Genomic DNA, 13,790 nt, shown 5'->3' on the forward strand with positions numbered 1-13,790 from the left:
GTGACTTACATCCAGGGCAGCTTTGCTCAAGTCATTCGTCTTTCAAAAATCAAGTCAGATTTTGTCTGCTGTGTTGTTAAATTCATGCCAAATTTGCACCTGACACGAGTGTTTTAGTGTCAGTATAGTTAGAGAAGTACATAGAATTAATAAATTTATATGGAGTTATATTATGAAAATAAATACTGAACTAATGAAATACGCTAACAGCAACAGACAGTGATTAGGCTTTTGGAAATAAGACACAAGAAGTGGACCTGTACAGTGGCTATTTTGAACAGTTTTGCGTTACCTTTATATTTACAGATGAGCATAATTTCCTTATCAAAGAGGAGAAGGATGTGAGAGGGAGAACCAGGAACAGGGTGCCCAGAGGCTGCAGGGCCATTTGAGTGGGCAAATGGTTTGGACATGGAAGGATGTGAGGTGAAGGGAGATCCACAGAGGACTGATACAAGGATGATTGGCTACTGATTTGTTTTTAATTGTTCTTTTTATGACCTAAGTAATCATCGTGGTTTAACCCTAACAGGATATGGGCTGGAAAACCTCTTTGTCTCTATGTTTTACATTAGTGTATACCGTGCAAAATAAAGTTATTTGAAAGCTAATTAATTTTTTAAAAGTATGTTTATATAGAAAAGTTTGACATTTCCTGAATTAAATAGATACAGGATTAGGATGCACTGAATAAGCCTTTTTATTGTGCCTTCCTTTTTCCTCTTCTGATGAAGTTTCTTGAGATGACTTGAAAATAACTGCCTCAGGTAGTTTCTGATTGTTATTTTCAGACATCCTTTTGGTATCTTTTCTCTGAATGTGTTGGATATTTTATATTGTGATCTCTCACAGGCTTGTGCAGGGACATAGAGGTGTACTAATACAGTTTTCTAGCTCATCTGTAAGTAGTGATAAGGCTTTCAGAGATATCTGTCTATCTTGGGCAGCGGTTCTTTCAGATGGTTCAGTCAGTAAGACAACTTTTTTCCACTCAGAAGGTGGAAGCCTATACCCCTGCTCCCGTTCCACCCTTTGCACTGGCACAAGTAAGTCTTCATCAGTGAACAAATGCACCTCACTAAACTGGCAGAAGACTAACCCAGAAAGCTAGAATTGAATAGATTTCCAGTCTCTTTAGCTTTAGCAGCTACCTAAGAAGTCAGACAAGCATGAGAGGCGTTGCAGGAATGCCTAGAGGGAAAATGACACTGCCCAGCTGGAAAGTGTCACTTGGAGAAGGGATGACAGGGCCACCTTCCAGCAGCAATGGTTGTTATACAGGATCCATGATCTCATCAACTCTGTAGAGATTTTCTTGACCTTTGCAAAGACTTCCTAATACATTTTAGCACTGTTGAAAAGTCTGAATCTTGTTTGAAGAATTCACCGAAGAATGCCTCAAGTAGTCAGAATTAGGTGATAGCTTTTGCTCCAATTTAAAATATAAATCACAAGAAATGTACCCAGAAAATAGAGCAGTAAGGGTGTTGGAGAGGTCAGGTAGTCCATCCTTTTGTCTAAAGCAGGACCAGAACAGATGAAATGTGCTTTTCTTCTCATCCTCAGTTTATCTAATGCATCCATTTCCTTCTTCCTTTCCCTGCTTTTACTTCTCCCCCTTTTTTGTAGGCACAACTTCAGCGAGCTGATCTTTTTCCTTGTACTCTTGGTCTGCCCTTCCTCACTCTCCAAACTTTGTCGCACAGGCATGGTACTTCACGTAAAAGTGTGAACGTTTCTTGCTGATCTTTTCACAAACCCTTTCTCTTCTCTTTTCTCCCCCATGCTGTTCCATATCACCGGTCTACACTCAGCTTACGTCTGAGAACGAAAGGTTTATTGCTTGCCACACCTGACATTCAGTCTGCACATCTTTTTCTGCTCAGCCAGACATCTGAAACCAGGTTCATAATAGATTGCAGCAGAAGTGCCATTATAAAGTATATTCGATAGGTGTGAGAAACAGACGTTCACTCAGTAAAATTAATAGTGCTGGCAGCATTAAAAATTCATGCCATGAAATGCCTAAGGGATCTGTAACATCATTTGAGTCCTAAGGTGGACAGAGTCAGCTGCATATGATATGGCTATTTGCTGCTAGAGGCGATTGTTATTCTGTATTCATATTTAAGAACTGCATAGAAAGTGCCATCAGGTTTGTGGCTGTCATTCCATGTTCTGGGCAAATACATGATTCTTGCCTTTTCAGGCTGAAATTACTTCTTCTTTTGATCTAGCAGTACATCTAGCAATGTAGATTTTTACATAGTGTTGTGCTTTAAATATCAAAGAAAGCAGACCATTTTTCAAAAGCTCTGCCTTTCTTTCTAGTTGCTCTTCTTTCCTTCTTTGAAAGACATCTCATTACATGAATTAGTTTTTAAAAAGGAAGTTGCCTGACCGTACGTGGTGCAGCATAACGGTGCCTTCTGGACCTGCTTCTGTCCCTAAGGGAAATGGTGATTTTTTTCCCCAAACTTGAACTGGAAAGGGAACTTACTTTTTATCTGTAAGCAATCTTCTGCTAGTGCTGTAACCCAGTGTCTATCTATGCATATGGAATTTAGGAACAATAAAAAAGATATCTGCAGAAGGATTGTTTTATGTATATATGAAATTTTAACACTGACATAATTTACATTCTTTATTTCTATAGATAGATTCTTTCTTCTCTTTTAGGTTTTCTAAAAACTGTCCAATTTAGTCTAAAATGTTTTATAACCAAAGGCAAGACTTTTAAGGGGATGAGTACAAAATTGTAATTTGATTTAAGGACGTTCATCTGTTACATTGCCAGTTAATGTCTTGATCTGTGAAGATTTTTCAAATGCAGCATTGCAAGACATGTAGCGGATTTTTAGAGGCAGCACAGATACTGTTGCAAAATGTTAGTATTCTTCCATCCTTAACCATTGCTTTTGGAAATTTTTAAGCTAAAATGATTCAGCCATCTCTGAAGATCTTATTAGGAAAACTGTGTTTGTTTTGGTTTTCCTTGTATTACAAGATTCTTGCAGTCATTTTTCCAGATCTCTGACATCTCTGGGATTTGGAGCAAGGCTCTGAACTTGAATGGAAAGTGAACCTGGTAGCAGTCATGTACTACTGTGTTTTTCCCATGAGTTTGCTTGCAAGTGTCCATACTGTTAGTTCAGTCTCAGTAGAGACCTGTGAGAATGAGACAGCTGTGTTGTCTAAAAAACGTTATCTCTACGGAGCATGGACCATCTCCTCTCAGTGCCATTCTGAACCTAGAATGCACATTTGCCGTTATCACAGAAAATGCCAGTTGCATCCTGGATTTACTGAGCAGAATTTTCCCAGAGCGCTCCACCTTTGCTCCTAGTCTTGCTTTTACAGACCCCAAAGAGCAGTCTTGTACACTTGGGGGAGATAAAGGAGAAGGGAATGCAGCAGGGGCCAGCAGAGCCAGCAACCTTTACAACAGCATCAGCAAATAGAGGATAAAGATTAAAAAAAAATAGTTTGTTGTCAAACCTGTTCGACATTTATTCACATTTAAGTGCTTGACTTTACAAACTTAAATTATTTTCAGTGTGGGACTTTTTTTTCTTTTTAGTTTTCTTTTGAAGGGGAGAAAGTTAACATATACATATACCTGAGCTTGAAAGGAAAGACAAGTATGTTCTGGAAACAAGGTAATTCTCAGCTTTGATCTCCAACATAAGGGTTTTTTTTGTCTGATGCAGTAAAGATTCTTTCTGAATATATAAAACCATTGCAGTCAGTTAGGCTGTAAGATAAGGAACACCTAATGTTTGGATAGTTGTTTTAGATCTGGACCTGTTTGATGAGAATTTGTTGGCCTCTGTGAAGTAAGTTGGTCTCACTGCATTCCTAAAGGGCGTATCTTCAATTTGTAATTATCTCCATCACATTTGGCATAAACTGTGACAAATAATCAAATGATGTCAGCGGAGAAGGCAGGGAGGGTAGTTTTATAGGAACGTAGGTTGAGTTACTTTAGTTCCCAGATGGAAGGAATGAAGCAGGAGTCAGTGAAGGAAGGCCGGCACTTCTATTATTTATTTGTACTGCGCTGGTTTTGTTGATGCATATAGAACTTGATTTTGGGGAAGTCATTATTTAGCCTTCGCATTTTGAATCTAGAAGGTGTGATATAAATTCATCTTCAGTTTGACTACTTATTAAAAAGTAATTAATTTCAAACTCTACTATTTTTTCAGAGGAAGGAAACAAAGGTTATGGACCTGTTTTTGAGGAGCAACCCATTGATACCATCTATCCAGAAGAATCTTCAGATGGACAAGTTTCAATGAACTGCAGAGCTCGAGCAATTCCTTTTCCTACTTACAGGTAACCTCTCTTCTTTTGATTTTCAGGTCTTACGTATTTTATTCAGTGAGTGTTTCAGGTTGTGGTATTAAATGATTGACTGTCTTAACAGGTTGATACAAAGTCATCAAGGCAGGAAAAAACGGGGAGATTTGAATTTTTGAGTAAGAATCTACCTTGATTCAATGTGCCAGAATGTCTAGTCAGTGTTGAGAACAGCATATTCCTGTTGTGTTCAATGTTTTCAGCTTTTGAAAGGAATACTGATCCAGATGCAAAACAAAAAAAAAGGTGACCTTTAAAAAATAATTAAGAGGCTGTCTTTCTAGCTAAGGATGACTGAGGTTCAAGTCCTTATTCTTCTTGATTCAGAACAGCATTTTTATCCTATTTTACTCTGAAAGAAGGGGGACTAGCTGTTGAACCTGGATATTCTACACGCTATGTTGCTTTTGCATCCACGATATTGTAGAGAGATGCTCAAAATGTGTCAGCTATGCTACTGAAGACATGAAAAGCTTTATTCTGGAAAAACATTTCAACTAGTTTTAATAGAGATTCACACATGACCTCTTTCACAATAATGGTGGTGTTATTAGCAGAGCAAGTCTGCTTCATTGTGAGATCTCGGGGGATCCATATGAGTTTGTCAGCCATTATCTGCTCATTATGTACAGAGAAATGTACTTAAGATTGTCACTATTAAGACCGTGACTAATTTACAGCCTAGTCATGGGCAGAAAACTGCTGTCATCAAACTAAGGGACAGATGGACTTTCTTGCCAGCAAAAGAGATCCATTTCATTGAATTATCCTATGATATGCCCCCAATATTCACTTTACATGTGTTCCTAGACTCTGACTTCTAGGACAGAAAAAGCAGTTGAGTCTGCTGGCCATTCTTTTAAATCTGTTACAGTATTGTGGTCAACTATGGTATTCTTCTATCAAACCAGCTTAGCTAGTCTTCATTGCCTTTTTTTTTTTAAATATGCTTACAGGTGTCTACATATACAGAACCACCTGTAACTGAAGGATTTGAGGGGGAACTAGATACCCCTTTTGAATATGATCCTTGGCTCTAGGATCATTACAAGTTTTTCTACATGGCATTTTGCTGTTGCATTTGTTTGCTGTCCCCGTCCGTGCTTGCAAAGGACTGGAAGCGTGGAGAGATCAGATACACTTAGATTTGGTACCCTTCTGATATACTTCCCCATCACTTCCAGTCTGTCCAGAGACTCCCCACCCTGTCTGCAAGACTATGTAAACATACCATCTATAGAGTGATTACAGGCTCTACATAAATTTTAGCATTCTTTATCTATCATGGGCCCTGCAAAATCTGAACTAGTAAAGTCACTCTAGAAGAATTGCCTCACACCTCCAGAACTCTTCTGTCTAGGAACAGATCTGACAATTAGTGCTGATAGCTGATGTGGTAATAAGTGCAATACAGAATAAGATCACTTTCCTTATTTCCTGACATCATTATTGTAGTCTACCTCGATGTATTATCTTCATTTCTTAGCCCTCCAACAGTTCATGAGCCAAAATTCTCTTGTCTCAGAGGTAGATAGGTCCTTCCTGCTGCTTTTTCATTGCAGCATAAGCTGTCCTCATGACAGTTATTCCTAGGTATTTCTGAAGAGAGGCTTTTTTATTTGTAATACAGACACGTAGTATGTCTCACAGGACTGAAGTGATACCTCCAAAATCCTGTAAAACCTAAATGCTATTTACTGCATCTTGAAAATCCTGCCATTTCATTACTTTTAACTTATTTTTTAATAATACTACTTTTATTACTGTTTCTTTCTATGACAATTGCAATTTCAGCTTCCAAATGAGTATTCTATTTCAGTACATCTTCAATAAGGAAGGAACACATAGGGTATGCGCTCTCATTTTCAAACACTAATGCCTATCTTTACTTTGGGACAAAAAATTATTTACACTGAAAGAATTTTATGATCTTTAAATGTATTTAAGTTGTATTTTTCCTGTTCGTGCTCAGGAAACGTGCAGTTCCTTTCAAAGAAGGTTATGGTCTCCCCCTTGTGGTCACAGTAATAGATATAGATAGAGCTATAAATCATGAATACTGGTTCCCACTCCATGTATTTTAACTTTTTTTAAATCAGTAGAAATCAGTAAGGACCAGACCTGGGCCACCGAGTTCCTCTCGTAGTCCCTGAAGTGCAAGTTACAGTGGCTCAGTGAACTGGCTGTGGGGTTTTACAGTAATTAAGGTGAGAGTGTCCGGCAATTTTCTGAATGTAGTAAGTAGACGTGCCACTGTTTTTGCACTGGCTTCACTGGCACGTTAGGCTTTATGAAACATTTTCATCCCGTACAGCAAGTTTGCAAAAAGCTCTTAAAAATTTCATTAGTCCATAGTTTGGAGGTGCAGAGGGAGTATTTTCTTAGCCAGTTTGGCCTTAGATAACTATTTGAGGATATGTTTATAATCCCAGTGCTTGATCACTAGCTAGCTCATTCTCGGCCAGCTCAAGAATCCTTTACTGCCTGGCCAGCAATCAGAATTTAACCTATGTCACATCTCTGAGAAGGCTGGAGCAGACTGAGACTGTTATGTTTAAAAGATCTATGGAGTTAAAATCTGTGGCTCTTGCTGAAGAAAACTTAAAGCATATATAGAAGTATATTAATAACTCCCTGTATAGTTTGTCACAACTTATGAGTTATTTTTCAAGTCATATTTCTTTCCAGGTTTGTTTTTTTGGGCCAAATCTTACATGTGGCTTCTCTTTTTTAATAGGTGGAAACTCAACAACTGGGATATTGATTTAACAAAGGATCGCTACAGTATGGTGGGAGGCAGACTTGTTATCAATAATCCAGAGAAATCAAGGGATGCTGGAAAATACGTCTGTGTAGTGTCGAATATCTTTGGAACTGTCAGAAGCAGTGAAGCCACTCTGAGTTTTGGATGTAAGCCGATGTTTACGTCAAAACGTAGAAACACTACGGTTAGCTTGAAATGCCCAATGTTTTACACTGCAGTGTCTTCTGCTAGCATGTGCTATGGCTGTAGTACTCTCTAAAAACAGTATCTTAAGTGCCTTAGTCTGCAGAGATCAACACAAAATAAGTTTTGTAAGCATTTTGTATTCTTTAGCATACAGCTGACTTGACATCCTTCTCAGTGAGTTATTGTTAAATTATTAATTGAAGAGACTCATGGAGCCACATCTTGAGATAATAATGTCCAGACTCTTTTTAAATCATGGTAGGACCTGAGGGGAGATAGTCACAGCAGAAAGATGCAAGTGGGGGCATATGGTGATGAGGTGCTGGTGCCGTGCAAACACAAGTGGGATGCCTGCAGGAGGAAGGCATGGTACTTGCTAGTAAAGCGTGCTCCCTGGCTCCTAGGCTACAACAGAAACCCTGCTGGGGGACATTTCTGTCAGCTTCTGACAATCATGAACTAGTCTTGTGAATGCATGCATATGCACAGACCTGCACTGTCAACAAATACACACGTTGTAAAGCACTGATGTGCTCTATATGAAGAGTAATGTAAAATTTTACTGATTGAAGACAGTGTTTGGGATTTTTATTTTATTTTGCCTTAAGATGCTTTTTTCCCTACATAGATTTTTTCATCAGAGGACAAAAAAAGGAATCCACAGAAAAAGGAATCCACTCTTACGGGTGACTGTTCACCAAGCCCTGTGTGCCCTTTAATCCTGACATTAAGTGCTTAGTGCTCCTCCTGGCTTTCAGCAGCCTCTGTGAGCGGAATTCACTCCTTACCGTATGAGATCAGAGATGAAGTGAAAAGTTCTGCTTTCTGCTAGTAATTATAAGACTGTGGGACCACATACATCAAGGAAACTCAGAGGCTGTAATGAGCTGATGGATCACACTGTAGTTGATCTAGTCTCAGTCTGTATTTTACCCAGTGTATTTTCTAGAATGAATAGAAGGCCAGGTTGTTATTTCCTTCCAATGGAGATGACATCAAAATTCAGTTTACAGGATATTTATTTATACCTAAAGCAGGCAACAACGGTGCCAGTCCTGAACGACCAGTAGGATAAAAGCCACAACAGTTGCTGTAGCTACTTAAAATGAAACCAATACATGTAATAGATTAAAAAAGTAGAATCAAAACAGTCTGAGGCATGTTTTCCTGGCTACCAGCTCACTGACTGCATGAGCTCAACGTTGATAGTTAGTGTACTGGGCAATTATACTGAACAGAACCCTAATATATAATATTTAAATGTTTAAATGATAGTAGGGCAAAGAGGCAAGGGAATAGAAGTGAAAAGATAGCTGGAAACTGTTAAATACCTGTTAAAAAAATGCTACACTCATTCTTCTTTATGCTGTTGTATTTCTCCCCTTCTCCTTTTTATGATCACCTGTAAAAAACATTTTCTTCCACAATCACTGTTTCTAAAGAATTGAATATAGAACTGCTAAAATTAATATAGAAAATGCCTGATCTTTAGTGGAAGTTTTAGTTCCTTTGCTTGTGCATAAACTGATTGAAAAATGGCAACAACCATTTAGAAGAGTTCAAAAAAAGTCTTGACCAGCTGTACATGAGCGAGACATTTTATTTTTGTCTTACTGTCACATTTACTGAAATTATGGAACAAAAGCCACATTCTCTCATAAACTTCATGTCAATTAATCCATCTGAGAACACTGTCTTTAGTAGAACTGGATCTTTTTACATCCAGTGCTTTAAAACCCGTTAAAGTCTTTTTTAGCTGTTACACACATAGTCCTGAAGGAAGGAATTTTAACCTGCAGGAATGCTTAGTGGCTTTTTGGTGGGTGCTGAGCAAAATCAGAAGTTGGTACACTGTTCTATTTGCTGGGAAACAGTCTCAGAATAGTAAACCACAGCAATTTCATAGCAGAGAGGCTTCAAGAACTATGAAGAGATATTTCCATACACTCTAGATATTAGCTGTGTGCGTATAGGAGTGCAGTGATTATGCTAATTCTTTCATTCCAGCTAAAAATGAACGTCTTCCAATTAAGAGTTCATGGAATCACTCTTATTATAATTATTGGGTAATAACCAAGTAGTGCATATGCAAAGAAGACGAGCATTTCCTAAGAGGGATGAAGGTGTACAATTACATCTCAATAATTGTATGACTTTCCTGCACCTGGCATAGACCATTCTACTTCAGGACTAAGATAATGTTTTACATATACAAATTGCTTGTCCTATTCCATGTATAAATTTGTGGTGGCTGTCCCAAAGTTTCAAAGGTTATTCAAGAACACTATGAACAAAATATCTACACTTAAAATGTAAACTTAAAATAGCTAAAATAACTTAAAAGCAATGGTAGGTTTTCCTTTCATCAAGCCCTACACTGTCCATATGCAAAGCAGTATCAAATTAGCAACACGTTTGTTGCTAATGATTGTAATGTTTAATTTTTTCCTACTTCTGCAACAGATTTTAAACACTAACCTGTTGCAAAGAAAGCAGAAATGAATAATGGTGACAATTTACAAGATGAACAAAAGGTTTGCAACAAGGAAATTGGTGTTTTCAGGAAAGATCAGTCAATATTTTGAAGATAGAAAGTAGTTGTGTAGTAAGGTCCACGCTGGCAAATGAAATGGGAATATACTCAAACTACTGCAGCTATTATATGAATAGAGGTTTTCCAATCTGTGTAAAGAACTTCCTTGGCTTTGATTACAAAACCTCTCTGGTCAAATAGCTAATTCTTACTATGTCAGTCTGTTATACTTAATTTCCTTTTTATCAGAGAATAATATTCCAAATTAATTGGGAGCTAATTGTGGAGAACTCAATACATGTGTTGCAGTAAGGCACAGGGTAAAATTGTATAGAATAATAATCAGAAGTCCTTAGAGTGGCCCATTACGATGTCTACCATTTAGGCATTGACCCAGTCAAGATCCAGTCAGTCACTGGAAAGATCTGTATTATCTTCTGGTGTGCTTGAGCAAAATAAACATTAGTTTTTCAGAAGTTAGGAGAGGCATCTTTGCCTCGACACAGATGTTAACTCTCCTAGAGTTTTTTTCATGCATTTGACAAAGCGTAATGTCATTTGCTTCCTAAATTCTTGTAGTCATTCAGGTCTGACAGCTGTGGTTGGCCTTGGAGGAATCCTTTACCTGCACCATATTTAGTAAACATAGCAGTTGTTAGAAAGTTAAGGAATTAATTATTTTTAGATGATGCAGAGTGTCTACTGGATCTGTCTAATTATACATTGCATTTTATAGTAGTGAATAGTCTCTGTTTTCTACTTAATCTCTTTTTGTATGTAGCTCTGTCCTGATTTTTTCTTTCTTGTTTCTGGCTGGCTGCTCTTGAACTTAAGTTTTAGTTAGATCTCAGAGCCAGCCTTGGGAGTTTAGTAGTAGAACTGGATAGCTGCCTGCCATTGAGGAAAGCTGAAGTAATCTGAATGAAGTTATCTTAGATGATTTCTGTGGTAGATTATTGCACTCAGAGACTGTGCACTTGGGTACTATGGATGTATTGTTTGCACCGCAGTAGCGTTTAGAGCAGGACTTCGGTCATGGTCTCTACAATCTCTCTGAGCTTGGTGACATGGAGAAGCTTCACAAGAGATGTTCCCTGCCTCAAGATGTTTATAGTTTAATTTCAGAGTGGTTACGGAAAATGAGAGTGAAAAGCAGCAGCAAAGTGCAATTATTGACCTAGTTGCCGTTGCTCATGCAGCTGTTGTCTTAACACCGCAGATACCATTACTGTTCTCCCACAGTCTGCGGGAGGATATGTAGCTCCATGAAGGACTTGTTTCTTTATCCTTTTACAACAGTCCCTTTACCCTGCTGCATGGAAGTTGGTTTAGAGCGTCAGCTAAGGTTTCTCCTGGGATCTGAGTCACTTCTGTCCCAAACCTCTGGCACAAAAGATGTGTCTGAGCTAACTGCTTACCAGTCCTTGGCTGCTGGATTGTCAGGGAGGGCAGCCAGGTCATTTTAGAGAAGCCACTTCAAGTTACAGTGAAGAATTAAACTTGCATTTTGGAGAAGCCAGTTGAAAAATAACCTAAAATCCTTGTCCTGTCTCTTCCTGGGATTGCTTCTTCAAATGTAGCTCACCTAACTACTCTTAGGTATACAATCTGTACCACTTTCTGTTGTTGTTTATTTTTCCCTGGCATTTGCTGTTATGATGACTAAAATATTGTAAAAAAATTCATTGCACTTGATTATGACTAACTTAAAATAAGCAAAACTGGCATTATGGGTCCATATGTATCTATTTGTTATATATTCTTGTAGTTCCATATTAATCTCTACAGGGCTGAAAATAATAAAAAAAAAAAAATTGCAGTGAAAAACCCACTTTACTCCCCACCCCTTTTTTTAAACTAGATCTGGATCCCTTTCCACCTGAGGAACGCTATGAGGTTAAAGTGCGAGAAGGTGTTGGAGCAGTGCTTCTTTGTGAGCCCCCTTACCACTACCCAGGTAATTCAGCTTAACGTGCTTCATTTTTAACGGCTTAAGAGTGCAAGACAAAATAATACTTATTTTTAAAAGTTTCCTTTACATTTACTTAAACAGTAACTTTTATGTAGCTTGAGAATCACTGTTTAGGTTAGGTTTCCATTTTGAATATGCTTGTAGTTGAACATACGTAAAGGATATTGTTGAATTCGCAAACAGGTTTTGATATAACAGATAGCATGATTCAAACTAATCTGGATAATGGAGGGGAGGCTTGGCCTACCATTCAAAAGACCTGAGTACATGTCACTGTGTCATCCCAGACTTTCTGCTGACCTTGGACAGGGCCCAGCTTCATTCCACCCAATGAAGTCACCACAACAGAAATGATCATCGGGCTCCTGTTAAAATCATGGAACAGCAGCAGGCAGTAGAGGGGTCAGAGATGTGGTGATTTACGCTCTGGAAGCATGACCTTTCTTTCAACATGAGCTACCGAAGAGCTTTACAGGGATTATGCCCGTAACCTCAAGCAGCTGCAGTTCCATCGTGAAAGTGAATTTGGCTGTTAGCATCTCTTTTACTGCACATTGCACATAAAATGCGATAATGTTTTAGTTTTCATACTCTGTGTCTGAGTATTGCAAGGAACTGAAGAATTGAGACATATTTCTAGTTAAAATTTCTGGTCACAATACTGGCAAGGGCTTCCCAGCTCCTCAGTTGGGTCAGAGCAAGACCCAGCTGCCCGTCTCCTCCCAGCCCACTCCGGTTCCTGTGGGAAGGCTCTGCCCACGGGGAGCCGTGGGCACTGCAGCCGTGCACGTGAGTGCAGGAACCTGCACTTACGGGAGCAATACGCCGATGTTCAGTGGAGACAGGTATGAGCTGACTACTGGGACACGTATATTCTCTCTCATACAGCTGCCTCTCCCAAAGAAAAGATCTGTAAGCTAGAAATCAGAGTGGAGTAATTTATATGCAGACAGTATTACATGGCTTAAGTAGCTGATAGAGTTGTTTTTTAATATTGACTAGAAAATATTTTCCTCCAGATGATCTCAGTTATCGCTGGCTTCTAAATGAGTTCCCGGTATTCATTGCTTTGGACAAACGACGATTTGTGTCACAGACGAATGGCAACCTCTACATCGCAAATGTAGAAGCATCAGATAAGGGCAATTATTCGTGTTTTGTGTCCAGCCCTTCAATAACAAAGAGTGTATTCAGTAAATTTATTCCACTTATTCCACAGTCTGATCGTAAGTATTTATTGGAAATACTATGTGCATGCAATGTTCTAACTGTTTGTATTTTAATTTTGCTCATTCATAACTACTTTCAGCTCTGTGAGGAGAATTATATGGCAAGTTATAATGGCTACTGCACAATGTTATTTAGTTTTCCAGATACAGAGGTCTAAATCATTCCAATTCACAGTGAAGACTCTGTGAAGGAAATCTCCCTGGATTCATTCACGAATTTCCTTTCATATCATTGAGAACAGAGTTTCATCCCCAGAGTCCCCATCTCTTTTATGTGATAAGCCCCTGTACTCATCCCAAAATCTTTAATATCTTTTCTGGTCTTGGCATTGGTTCAAAGGGGTATGCCTGTAAAGCAGAAACTTTATGTAAAAGTTGATAAACAGCTTCAGGAATTAATTTTGTTTCCCAGGAAATCCCCCATGAAAATGGAAAATCCTTTTCCCCTGCTGAAATTTCCTATCCAACGGTAGCCTAAGGGCTTTGTGTCTCATGGCCAGTCCCCTAAAACACCTATGTGGCTTTGTGTTACTAGATTATTCGCTGCCATTTCTTCATGAAAACTGCATGTTTTCCAAACGGTAACCAAGTTCACTTTTGCCACTTCAGACTGTCAGTCACTAGAGTCTGATAAACTAATCATCAAGATTTCAGTGACCCTTTTATCTGTTAAATTTCCCATATTACACTGAAGAACTGTGATTGAATTTGAGTAATTAAAAATCAGTGATCTTTGTCCAAATT

At 38.5% G+C, this 13,790-nt stretch overlaps 1 protein-coding gene across 1 annotated transcript in view; it reads left to right on the forward strand.

Annotated features, from left to right (window-relative positions):
• The window catches only part of CNTN1 (contactin 1), a 255,513-nt gene that overhangs the window by 171,622 nt on the left and 70,101 nt on the right, over positions 1 to 13,790 (forward strand). Inside the window, exons 4-7 of the mRNA XM_030014181.2 lie at positions 4,209 to 4,338; positions 7,100 to 7,272; positions 11,707 to 11,802; positions 12,837 to 13,043. Of these exons, the coding sequence (XP_029870041.1) occupies positions 4,209 to 4,338; positions 7,100 to 7,272; positions 11,707 to 11,802; positions 12,837 to 13,043 (606 nt within the window). The remainder of the gene's footprint in view (positions 1 to 4,208; positions 4,339 to 7,099; positions 7,273 to 11,706; positions 11,803 to 12,836; positions 13,044 to 13,790) is intronic.

This window comes from Aquila chrysaetos, chromosome 5 (genome assembly GCF_900496995.4).
Source record: "Aquila chrysaetos chrysaetos chromosome 5, bAquChr1.4, whole genome shotgun sequence".
NCBI lineage: Eukaryota > Metazoa > Chordata > Aves > Accipitriformes > Accipitridae > Aquila > Aquila chrysaetos.